Source organism: Engraulis encrasicolus, chromosome 1, assembly GCF_034702125.1.
Source record: "Engraulis encrasicolus isolate BLACKSEA-1 chromosome 1, IST_EnEncr_1.0, whole genome shotgun sequence".
In the NCBI taxonomy this organism is placed as follows: domain Eukaryota; kingdom Metazoa; phylum Chordata; class Actinopteri; order Clupeiformes; family Engraulidae; genus Engraulis; species Engraulis encrasicolus.
The window spans coordinates 6,558,672-6,571,914 of NC_085857.1; the positions used below are offsets into that span (position 1 = coordinate 6,558,672).

Sequence of the window (13,243 nt, forward strand, 5' to 3'; positions counted from 1 at the left end):
AAGCCTACATGGCTTCATTGCCATGTCATGGCTTGTTTACCTGTAAAACTCAATAACTTAGGATGACTTTCAGGTACAGTAAATCAACTGCAGAATATGTAAAAGCAATACACCTGGAACAGCAATGCACTGAGAAAAAACAGAAATATTTTGCTCAACACTCTTTCACATCCATTCAACTTCTAAAAACGTGAACACATGGTATATTTTCTGCAGTATTTTCCTTTTTTACAGACTTCTTACATCTCTTAACATGTACACGTCCCCATACTATAGTAGTGGTTTCAGGGAGAGAGGCAGCGACAGTGTTGCCAGATTGGGCTGTTTCCCGCCCAATTGGGCTGCTTAGGATGGCCGTGTGCAGGTAAAAATGCCATTTAGCAGAAAAAACCCGCCCAATTTTTGCCATAGAAATCAATAGAATTGGGCGGGATTTTTTAACCTGACTCTCGCGCAGATGGATTGTCACGAAGTGTAACGAAGATGCACGAAGCACTAGGGGTCTCGCGAGAGCCAGGCTAGGGATTTTTTGCTTCTAGGCGGATTTTGAACATTTTTTGGGCTGGAAATCATCAGCCTCATCTGGCAACCCTGGGCAGTGATGCTACTACTGGCATAGTTAGAACACTATATACTCTGTACAGTATGTTACAGTAAGTTACACTGACAGCATCTATATACTCTGTACAGTATGTTACAGTAAGTTACACTGACAGCATCCACCGCCCCCTTGAAGAAAGAAGAGCTGGCTTCATTTGTGGCTTGTAGAAAAATCACTCAATCGCCTTGGAGGACCACCACGGAAACCACGGAGACGATTTGAACCACTTGTGCTTTTATGCCACTTGCCAAGCCAGGGGGGGGGGTGGGGGGGTGGGGGGGAGTGGTCGTCCTGTTTGTCAAGTCAATATAACACTGTCTCTCTTTTTTTTTCTCTGTCTCTCGCACACTCTTCTCTCATTCTTTCATAGGAAAAGGGGGATGATGTTGTTGGTTAGGCAGATTCCAGAGGCGTGCCGCTGGTCTTGAGGGTTGTGGTTTAGTACGGCACAGCACCGTAGTAGGCGGTGTAGGCAGCCACGATGCCGGCCGTATCGGCCATGTGCTCGCATGCCAAGTTGACCTCGCACACCTCCCACAAGCTGCAAGACAGGAAGACAAGAAAAGAAAAGAACAACACAATTTAATTCAGACATTCGAAGCTAGCTGCATACCAAGGAATCCGTTAAACAGACATTATAGAAGGGTTTTTTTTGTTTTTTTTTACACAAACCACCAGTGCATATAGCAAATAGCTGGCTTCTTGGGGACTTAAGAGGTGGTGGTGGTTCATGGCATTATATACACATGCAGGGCCGTGTACAGCTTTGGCCGGGCCCGGGGACAAAGTTGTCTGAAAAGCCCCCCCCAATCCAATACATATAATGTAAGTGGGACCCAAATTTGGGGCCCTCCATGTCCCTTGGCCCGGAACAATTGACCCCTTTGTCCCCGCCTCCTGTCGGCTTCCCTGTATACATGTAGTAGCAGACCAGCCCTGCGTCTAACCTTTCAGCCCCATTATACATCAAAACTGTAATTTACATTCCCCCCTAGTGTGTGTCTCCTTACATGCTTGCACAGAAAGCACACGACACGCCCTGCTGCAGTAAGTCGACGTGCAGGGCCGGATTAACGCACAGACTAGATATGGCTGCAGCCTAGGGGCCCCCACTTGCAGGGGCCCCCTTGACTGGACAAAAGTGAAAAAATGCAGAATTGTGACAAGATGCAACATTGAAAAACTCATCTGTTGTGTTGAGTGCAGTTGGTAGACATGGTACCCTTAATTCCTAGCTCCTAATTATGACACTGTCTATGTACCTTTGTCACGAAATTTGCCTTCCAGGGGGCCCCAAAGCAGCCTGTAGCCTAGGGGCCCCAGGCCATCTTAATCCGGCCCTGTCAACGTGCAGTCAGCGCATGTATGGGATCGCCCTCGGCCACCGCCAAAACATGCTGCTGGGTGGGTGACTGGGGTGTCTGCTGCAATTATGTGGTGGGCATGCATCTACATCTACATCAGTGGTTCCCAACCAGGGGTACGTGTACCACTAGGGGTACGCGAGCACACTGCAGGGGGTACTTGGAAATATGTTATCATTATAACAAATGTATGGAGCAGTCACATCAGGACAGAGAAAGCGATATAGAACATGAATTAGGGGGTACTCATGGCACAACTAAGAGGTTTAGGGGGTACACGAGACAAAAAAAGGTTGGGAAACACTGATCTACATGGCCTCCTTTGCTTTGCCTAGCTGTGCACCAGTGGCGGAACAATTATTGCACATAGGGGCCCCTGGGCAACCCCATTGCCGCCCAGCCCCCCCCCTCCCCCCCATAGCTCCGCCTCTGCTGTGCACCACAACATGTAACCTTGGCCTGGCGTGCTAATCTGGTATACAGAGCAGCATAGATGCCGGTGGGCCGACAGTTTTCAGGGGCTGAGGCTGTTGGTTCGTTTGAGTTTTCTTAAGAGACTGCCGCGCCTAATTTAGAGTCTGGGCCTTTTTCTGATCCCAGTCCTGCCCTGCTGTGTGTGATGCCCTTGACGTCTCTATCAGTACACTGCAAAACATTGCAAAGTTGCCCTTCTGCTGCTGCCTTAAGTTAACTAAACTTGAGAGACTTTTGATTTCTGAGTTGACACAAATATCAGCCTCAAGTTGAGTTGACTTACAAACTGAAGGCAGCAGGTTGGACAACGTACTTTTTTGAAGTTGAACTTGCAGTGTTTTACAGTGGCAACGAGTGAGAGAGGAGAAAAACTAAGCGATGTTAGAAGCCTCCAAGAAGCAAGTAAAGACCTTCCTCTTTTGTGAGTATCTACTAGACTAATGTTTGAGCTGACCTAGCCCCTGTGTGTGTGTGTGTGTGTGTGTGTGTGTGTGTGTGTGTGTGTGTGTGTGTGTGTGTGTGTGTGTGTGTGTGTGTGTGTGTGTGTGTGTGTGTGTGTGCACTCTCTTACCTCTCGAGCTGCAGAGGGGAGAGGTCGGCGGCGGGCGTTGCGCCGGCTCTACGGTGTCTCCTGAGCATGGCCACCGCCGTGTCCCTCTTGACCATCACGTGCTCAGGGGCCGCTGGGTCCACTGGTGCGTCTGCTGCGGCGTCTGTGGCGGCGGCTGCTTCTGTGGAGAAGAGAAGAGCGCAAACAAGGCAAGAGACTTTTAGCATCACCCTTTTTGTTTAAAAAGAAGACAATCCGCACACTTCAGGTCTATTTTTGTGCAAAGAAGCTTTACTTGACTTGCAAGCTTTCGGTCCTTAGACCTTCATCAGGCAGCATCACAGGCCTATCACAACTTGAGCATCACCCTTTTTGAAAGTCAAGTCAGTCAGTAGAGATGTTAGCCAGTAGTCACTTTTTAAAGGAGGTGCCGTGCTAATTTACGGACATATTGTTTTTGTAAATCTGTAGTCAGGTAACTTTAAGGATAATCTGAAGGTAAATCTTAAGGTGACAATGGGGCTACATAGTAGAGGAGGATTAGGAATTTGACAGTCTTGCAATCGATGTCTAACACCAAATGCTGTGAGGACAACTCACCCTCAGAGGACTCGGATGAAGATGAGGATGAGGAGGAAGCCGAGGAGTCGGAGGCAGAGGAATCGGAGGCAGAAGAATCCGACGCGGAGGAATCCGATGCAGACGAGTCTGAAGCGGACGAATCGGAAGCAGAGGAGTCCGAGGCTGAGGAAGAGGAAGAATCAGACATGGAGGAAGACGCCGAATCGGAGGCAGAAGAATCGGAGGCAGAAGAGTCGGAGGCTGAAGAGGAAGACGAATCGGATTGGGAGGACGAGGACGAAGAGTCAGGTGCAGCAGCTGCGCCGGGGTCAGAGGAAGCCTCCACGATGGGCTCTGCAGCCATGTCTGAACATCAACCAGAAACACACAACACATACACATCCCGTCAGGAGAGCAAAAGACAACAAATTCAGTCAAAACAGTGAAGACCAAGTGTTCACCTGGACATTGACACAACAGCCCCAAGGCATTGTTTGAAAGGGGGGCCTGGTAGGCTTCAAGAAGGTGGAGAATGCGCGCACATCAGTGGCACAGGTGCTGGACAAAATACTTGAAAAAGGACGAAGGTCCGAAACGTCGTGCAAATAAATCACTGGGAGCATTAACAGTGTTGCGGACTTCTGTCATTTATTTCAGGGCCTGGTAGGCTTACCTTGGTATTGGTATGACCAGCTGACGGACAGCACGGCGCAGATGGTGAGGATGGCGAAGGTCTTCATGGTTCTCCTGTAGAAATGTTGCCTTTCTCTTCAAGCGGAAAGAATAAGTCAAGTAAGTCGAGGCCTTTGGTGCTTTGAGGCTAAGAGCTGTTGTTTCTTCTTCTCCACTTGTGTTGAGTCGATGTCTTTGCCCTCATCTGTCCAGGGCCTTTATACAGTTTTTCAGACTCCGACTGAGACAATCGGTCCCGAACCTGATTGGTTGGTTCTGGAGCTCCATGGCACCCCCCTCCTTTACACCAGATTCAGAAACACCCACGCACAGGCTCCCAGACAAGCATGCACAGCACACATAGCCTACATGCAAACATCCAGACACACCCACAGAGTTGGATAGACATGCAGACCGACAGACAGACAGACACGCATACAAACAAACATGCACAATATGTAATTTTCTCGGAAGAAAGAAAAAAAAAGAATAGAAAAACTGAGTCAGGATGAATTCATTGTGAAATACTGAGATTTATTTTAAACAAGACTTCTGATCCATCTACTACAGTATATTATGTAAAAGAAAAGTGCACAAAAGTAATTCAGTGTCAAACATTCCAAACGTTTTGTACATTTGAAATGAGTCACATCAGACTCTTGGACTATTATTACACATGGCTCTCCATGTTGTGATCGCTATATTTTCTGTATTTTCATATATTTATTTTATGGATTTTGTGATTTTCAGTATTTTGTGTGTCTCTTATCTGTGAGGTGGTTAGTGTCTTATTTTGTGTATTGGTCTTGTCATCCTGTATTCTGCTGATCTGTCTTTGCTTTTTATTATTGGGTGTATAGTCTAGGATCCTAATGTGTTATACATTTTCTACAATTTCATTATCCCCTTTGGGTGATACATTGGACTTGACTTGATATAGCACCAGCCTTACTGATAATTAGAGTTACATAAATCGTATGTGATAATAAGCTTATTCATGAAAAGGACTGCAAAACAGATCAATGCATTTATTTGCCATGATCTGCGATAAGCTGGGTCAATATTTTGTTTATTCACATGTAGACAATTACACATGTAAAGACAAACTACAGCTGCAATAAAACACTGTTAAGCAAACTAGCAGAAATTGACCGTACAAACAAAACACCCTGCATTTGTCATACTGACCTGATATATGATTTTGGTCGTTAAATTTGATAAAGAAAATGTGAAAAACAATGTTTGCTGAAGGCGCCGGAGGCATACCGTTCTCCGACCATCGGCCAGTGATTCTCAACTGGTGGGTCAGAACCCAAAAGTGGGTCGCAGAGCTGTGATGTAAAATTGTATTAATTGACCCTTTTATTGCCAGTCACAAAATTGAAACAAGATGCGGTACTGAATAAATTACTTTGATATTGAAGAGAGAGTGAAACATGTTTAAAACTCCTCTCCACTAGGACTAGTTGATAGAGGATACAATGCAAATGCATATTATTAAATGCATGGATATATTTTTCAAAATGACTTCCGTGGGCTCTGAAAATGTTTGGGTAACACGTAATGACCATGACAAATTGTAGGTACTACCAAGACTATTCCAGTTAAGGACCACTGATCTAGCCTAATGCTCTCTGGTTTTGTGAGCAGGTGAGGCTGTGCACCCATAGACAATAATTGAGCTTGTATTAACTTTTTAAAGTTAGGGGATTTGATTGGCAAGACAGTGCGACTGAGATGGTTGCAAGAAATGAGTGGGAGAGAGAACCGGGGACTAAAGCTAGGCTCAAACTACACAACTATTCTTGGCCGATCGCAAATCGTAGCAATCAAACACTGTTTGATATTTGCGGCTGGAAATAGAACGTACGGCATTGTCTTGGTGGTTGCGAGCAGCGATAAGATTGACAGTCGGTATTCCCCTCTAGTGTGCGGTGCAGCCCCGACGTCAAAATCGGACGCAAAATCGGGAGTCGTGTAGTTTGAGCCCTACCCTGCATTACGGTACTTCAGCCATTTGAGCCACAGTCAAGGTCATTTGAGCCACAGTCAAGGTCATTTGAGTGACAACTTTTGAATGATTGCATAATTCCATGTACACTGTACTGGGATACGTGGTTTAATATAAACAGGGGTGCAGTGGAATACATGGTTTAATATAACCAGGGGTGCAGTGGAATACATGGTTTAATATAACCAGGGGTGCAGTGGAATTAGCAGAAACTCTTGATTGACAAGTCCTTGACAAAGAGTCAAAACCAAACATCCTGCTGCACTGCACAGAAGAGGAAATCTATATTTTCCCTGCAGCACCAAAGCTTGTTTTCCCTTTTTTATCCTCTCGTCTCGTCTGCAATATATAAATACGACCTCTCCAGGACGCTATGTAGGTCGCAGGCGGGCGCAATGCAATCATCATTCCTGCGCTAAGTGACACATCACGTCTGTCTGATTGTGTTTTTTACGGGGTTGCCCTGCCTGACGGCTCGGCTGGGGCGGCGTGCTGGGGCGATGCTGCCTGCCTGCTCTGCCATGCCAGCCCCTTTTCCTTTTTCTAAGTGCAACATCCCATCGCACCAGGGCTGGACTGGCCATCTGGCATAGCGGGCATGTCCCGGTGGGCCCCGCACCCTCCCTCATGGGCCCCTATTTTCAGAAATGTAAAAAAAAAAAAAAAAGTCAGTTCTGTCGGTGTTCATTCAGTGAGTCAGTTCTGCGCCGCAAATTATGAGGGGCTCCTTTAACCCATTGTGTCCTGGAGCGGCATATACGCTGCATTCAAGTTTTATTAAAAATGTGGGTATATTAGAGCTGAATGAACACATTTTAGTGCACAATGAAGGTTCTAGCTTTTAAATGAAACTTATTTCATGTTTGTATGCGCTTCGGAGGCTGAGATATTTAGGATTTAATTGGCAGAGGGCACCCTTTCCCAAAAAGGGCTTAGGACAAAATGGGTTAAGCCAAAGGTTCCCAGGCCCTATATCTCCCTCAGTCCAGTCCAGCCCTTTTCCTTTTTCAAAGTGCAATTTTCAAAGTGCAACCCACGGCACCCTCAGCTGCTGCCAGTCCACGGCCCCCCCGCCCCGCCGCCCCCACTAAACCTCAAGCTGCCGCTGCGGAGACCACACGGCCCTCTAATCGCCCGGGCAACAGCGACCGAGCCAGTCGGAGGCCCCATTATGTGACGGAGCCTAATCAGAGGGTTACTGTACCTCCGTGGCCTCCACTAAAGCCAAAAGCCACAGACAGCAGCCATTCCTTATAGTAATGCAGCCCGTGCCAGCCCAGCGAGGCCTGCCCTGCCTTGCCTTGCCTGTTCAAGTCCACAACAACTCCCCGACGGCCACTTTTGGACCGTCTGCTCTGCTCTGCCAGTGTATTTTTGTGTCCCGGCTCGGCCCGGGATATGCTTCTCTTTGTTGTTGTTTTTTTTCATATAGCCTGTCTGCCAATGTCATTTGTGGTATGCAGGTGTTAACGATAGAATGCAAATAATGAAAACAGAAATTGAAAGAGGAAGAGGGTCATGAATTCAGGGTAAGGTGCTACAGTGCTACGCACATGCAAACATAAACGCACGCACATGCTTGTGCACATGCTTGTGCACGCACGCGCGTGTGTGTGTGTGTGTGTGTGCACGCACGCTTGCTCGCTCACACTCATGCGCACATGCACGCAGGCACGCATGCGTGCACACACACACACACGCACACAGACACATACAGTACACACACACACACACACACACACACACACACACACACACACACACACACACACACACACACACACACACACACACACACACACACACACACACACACACAATAGGTGGGGGGGGGGCTTGGGAAATCCTTCTACTGAAGGAGTGAGTGTATACTATACCGGCTATGTCCAGTGTAAGCTGACCCTTGTGTCTGTGTCTGTGTGTTATTCCTGGTGTAAGAGATTTGTCTTGGCCTGGTCACTGTGTAATTTCAGCGTCTGGTCCGCTGTCTGTTTTGTGGATGTAATTCATTGTCATGCTGGGCTGGGTGGGGATAAGAGGTCATGAAAATATGACTTGTGCTGTAGACAGGTCTGCTCTTCAGGGGAGACAACAAGGAAGAATTGTGTAACACCTACGCTACCTACGTACTGTATGGACACCTGCTCTTTAGCTTTCCTCGCTCACCTCCATCAGTGGTGTAGTCTACGTAGAACGCGGGTATACAGAGTATACCCACTTCTAAATTTCAGGGATTTCAGTATACCCACTTAAAATTGATTGATCCATTGTTTTGAATGGCACAAATATATACAGTATACCCACTTCAAAAAAATCTCAAATATACAGAGTATACCCACCATATAAAGTAGACTACACCACTGACCTCCATGTTTTCCTCCCAAAGTCACACATGTGCACTTAACACTTTCTTTTATAAACCCAAGCGCAGGAGTGTCAAACTCAAATTCAAAGTGGGCCAAAATCAAAGTATGGGATGTAGTTGCGGGCTGAATACAACATATGCTAGTATGTGCCTACACTACGTAGTCTGGAGCCACTCGTACAGTAATTTTATGTGGGTCAACTGTAATACACATTTAAAATGACCTCACGGGCCAAATAAAATGGCTCTGCGGGCCAAATTTGGCCCCTGGGCCTGAGTTTGGCATCCCTGCCCAAGCGCAATACAACACACTCAATGTCTGTTGTTTTCATAACTTCTTATTTTGTTCAATGAACAGATTTTTGGAATTGGACAGAGTGACATCATCTCTACGTAGTACATGACATCTGATGTCTTTCAAGTCAAACACCGCCAATGTGGAATCATAGGATTGTTTAAGGTAGGTGGTTCACTTTGTACCACTAAGACCGCCACAATCTCTTTTCCACCAAAGTCAGAGTTGGAATTAAAAAAGCCACTTTTGTGATTTGAAGGTTTAGTAGTGATATGGGCTATATGAAATGTGACTTTATTAGGAAGGAAACCAACGGTTGTCATTCAAGCCAATTTAAACATGCACAAGCACAGAGTAACTTCACGTTGCTTAGCCTTGCCCAATGATTCTATAAAGATGCAAACCGAGAAAAAACACAGATACACACAGAACATTGTGATTTTGCTAGCCTGATTATCATTGACATTCAAATCTCTTCGAGACTTGGTCTGACCAAGAGCATAACAATAAACATTTCCCAAACAGCATGTTGACCCACCTCCTTTGGTTTGCTTATGGTTGTTTGCTTCCCGAAAAAGTATCTTCGGGAACTCAGAAAGTACTTGCATTCCTCTTGACCTGAGTAGTTGCAACGCCAAAGGTGTTGCGTCACTAAGAGGGTGCGGCCTGCCTAGGATTTTGCGTCCTTTTGGATGATCTGTCGGTGCTGTAATATCCCAACCTGCCAGACAAAAGCATTTCAGACGCGCAGCGGATTCATCTAGTTTACCACTAGTAATAAACTTGTGTGTGTGTACACACACACACACACACACACACACACACACACACACACACACACACACACACACACACACACACACACACACACACACACACACACACACACACACACACACACACACACACACACACACACACACACACACACACACACACACACACACACACACACACACACACACACACACACACACACACACTGTCCCCCTGCACACATTAGCTGTTACTAGAATGGCAATGACCGAGTCATAGTGCATTACTAAAGGGCAAGGCCCTCTATTATGTCATAGTACTATGGTAATTAACCTTTCAATTAGAGATGCACCTGCCAGATCCGGTTCTGGATCTGGCAGGATAATAGGGTTTTTCACAGGATCCGGGTCCGGCAGGATCTTAAGCGGTGGATCCGGTATCCGACATGTTACCTAAAAATTAGGATCTGGTGCATCTCTAGCCTAGGCTTTTCAGTCAGTCTTTCACATACCCAATCACTGCATGGAGTGAAAGCCTTTTGGAAGCGGCCGTTGCAGACAGTGTGGCAGTAAGCCAATGAGTTTAAAAAACAGTTTGAGCCAGCGTAATAAAAAGGGCCCATGTGTGCGAGTAGACTATATGTTTCAACCCTTTTGTAGGATCCGGTATCCTGTTCCAGATCCGGCAGGATCTACGCAGTGGATCCGGTATCCGGCAGGATCCTAAAAATCAGGATCCGGTGCATCTCTACTTTCAATGACTATTGCAGAGTGCCACTGGTGGTACAGCGGGCATTATGGGACTACGTACAGTAGAGACGAAGCCTCGTTTTGATTGCATATGGGTATTGATATTATTATGATGCTGGAGCAATTTGCACATATTTGCATTTGAAAGGCTGAAAAATTCCCATTGTTGACGTCACCTGTTCAGTATTTTTAGAACCTAGAAAATCTTTGACATAACTATTTGCATTTGGAGAGACATTTGCAAAGGTCTATGCAAATGGTCTGGCACACTATTTTCTGAGAATCTTCTGATAATGCCAGCGCCACCTGTCACTGAACAAGGATAAACTACTACAAGATTTTAATCCTGTAATGTAGGCTTCATATTAGCTGTACTGGTAACACTTTACTATAGAGATACATCTATTAGCACTAATACAATGTTAATGCCTGCATAAGTAACTTGTAAGGCATGTACTAAGCAAATGCTAAGGCCTACTAGGTCCTTACTAAGGTTAAAGAAAATGGAATCTTGTACAAGAGCCACAACTAGCTGGTGTGGCCAGGAGTGGCACTGCAGCTATGTTATCACAGCCAAGTAAATAATGAATGGGTGCCAATGGGGCTGTACCCTTCTCATAGAACTATCTGCCCGTGTGATTTTTTCCCTGTAAACAATGGAGTCGCGTTCGATAGATATGAGTAAGTGAAAGCATTTGCCGACACGTTTGCATCTTGTCAAGTGTTACATTCGTGAAAATGACCCTTATTTCAACTATAGCAATGACATAACACGTGACAATCGACTTTACGGCACTACGCCATTTGTTTTGTAGTTTTAAGTCTGACTTCAGATGTCGATGTGTTTAAAGTTATGTTAGGATTGTTGCGGACACCTGTTATTTATTGCATTTAAGGTGGTGGAAAAGCGGCATGTGTACATGGGGTAAAGGAAATGACTGCGCTCATCCTTAAGAATTTGGGCACCTTCAATTAACATGTTGGACGGCGGTGGGGGGTTTTGAGGTGTGTGACCGTAGATGTCTCTGCTAGGATCAGTCAGAGTACGTCTCTCGTCAGCTCTGGTCGTGAATAGTCGCAAAGATTCCTCAGCCAGCAGGTATTAGCCGAATGCTAGCGTGTTGCAGGACAAAACTAACACGTCTTTGGGAGAACAAAGCCATGTCAGGAACCTTTAACTTCACTTCTAATACAACGTTCATGATAAGGTACAGAATGTGCACACATCTTTACAAACCAGAGAACAGAACCGTCACAAATCCCTGCTGAGCCATTTAGCCCAATAGGCTCCCATTCATCTTCTACTTGGCTGCGTTCGCCAACGGGGCTATAATGGGAGCCAATGAGAGACGCCTATCTCATAGCTTAGACAATTTCTGCTAAGGTTAAATTGGTAATGAATCCCTTATTGTGCATGAACAACACATTTGGGAATACATGCCTAACAAATGTTTGATTTTGCTTTGTACATGCCTTACAATTTACTTATACAGGTACATTGTATGTATTAGTGCTAATAGATGTATCCCTGAAATAAAGTGTTACCGCTGTACTTAACTTAAACAGATTATTTTTTTAGCACAGCATTTTTCTTTGCATCCCTCAAACTTCAATGAGTTGTAAGATAAAGTCCTAGAATGCAAGCAGCTATGCAGGCAAGACTATGTGCGGCCTGTCAGTCTGTATTTTCGTTCACTGCTTGACGTTTTTTGATGTGACACAAGCATGCATTTACAACAGTAAAACTGTCACGGTGACATGACCAAGAGTAAACCCGGTCGCTGGTCTGAAGGCATCTGGTTAGGAGGTTTACCACAGCCTTAAACCTAATTTCACCTCAGCCCGAAGACAGTGGTTTGTTTGCCCAACCTGTTTTGGCCCGGGCGCTTATTTTGACTGAGAGGTTGTCACTCACATTGTAGTTTAGACTTTGTCAAGCCTTTATGTATCAATTCATTTTACAGTTTTATAGTAGCAACTTGTGTGGAGGCAATTCCATAAACCTGGCGAATGGGGTTCGAGTCTAAACGCAAGGTCATATCCAGATACACATGCTCATACAGATACACATACACATTCTGTAAGTATACAGTAATTAAATCAAGTGCCTTCAGACCACAGCTATTTATTTTCGCTGCCGGTGATAACTATAAAAGCCGTGGAATCATGCTGAGATTGACACTGTCATTACTAGCACTATTTCATACCTTACAAGGATAGGACAGAGAGAGAGAGAGAGAGAGAGAGAGAGAGAGAGAGAGAGAGAGAGAGAGGGAGAGAGGGAGACAGAAGGGGCAGGCCAAATTCAAACCCAGGTCCTTGGATTTGTGGTAGGATCCTTTGCCCACTGAGTCACGGCGCCCCATACCTGTCAACATTTGAGAAGCGAGTTTCGAACACTACACACTATGGAGATTAAAAAAAACAAAAAAACAAGTTTGACTTCAAATTGTAAACTTCTAAATATAATGGTATAGTATAGTGGTGTGTTTTATGGGCAGCGTGAGTGCTCACAGCTCAAAGGGAAGGCAACAGGCTACCTCTATGTAAATAATAAGCATTTGAGCTGTATGACCCTGGCCAGCCTAGCAGGAGAACACCTGCTCGGGTCTCACAAGGGCAGACCGAGAGAGAGAGAGAGAGAGAGAGAGAGAGAGAGAGAGAGAGAAAGAAAGAGTTCACAGAGAGCGCAGACCCACATGTGTAAAAGAGGTTTTACTGCCTTTGGTTTTCCAGACACCACAAACAAATGCTGCCATCAAACTGACTAGCTAGCGGTTAGCGAGGCTGTAGTGCTGTGCTGTGCTGTGCTGTGCCTCATGTGTGGGGCTGGTCTGTGTTGTGT

General features: G+C 45.6%; 1 protein-coding gene across 1 annotated transcript; it reads right to left on the minus strand.

Annotated features, from left to right (window-relative positions):
• Positions 1–559: 559 nt before the first annotated feature.
• Positions 560–4,401, minus strand: bglapl (bone gamma-carboxyglutamate (gla) protein, like). The gene is made up of 4 exons (XM_063192533.1): positions 4,224–4,401; positions 3,590–3,916; positions 3,011–3,170; positions 560–1,142 (listed from the first exon to the last, which is right to left on the minus strand). Exons 1-4 carry the CDS (start codon positions 4,288–4,290, stop codon positions 1,040–1,042), a joined length of 657 nt encoding a protein of 218 aa, XP_063048603.1. The 5' UTR covers positions 4,291–4,401; the 3' UTR covers positions 560–1,039.
• Between the last annotated feature and the right edge of the window lie 8,842 nt (positions 4,402–13,243).

Excerpts from the sequence above, each read along its gene's own strand:
- bglapl (XM_063192533.1), bottom strand. The coding sequence starts at position 4,290 with ATGAAGACCTTCGCCATCCTCACCATCTGCGCCGTGCTGTCCGTCAGC. Across the intron at positions 3,917-4,223 it reads CTGGTCATACCAATACCAAG|ACATGGCTGCAGAGCCCATC; the intron begins GTAAGCCTACCA and ends GTTGATGTTCAG. Across the intron at positions 1,143-3,010 it reads TCCCCTCTGCAGCTCGAGAG|CTTGTGGGAGGTGTGCGAGG; the intron begins GTAAGAGAGTGC and ends CCTGTCTTGCAG.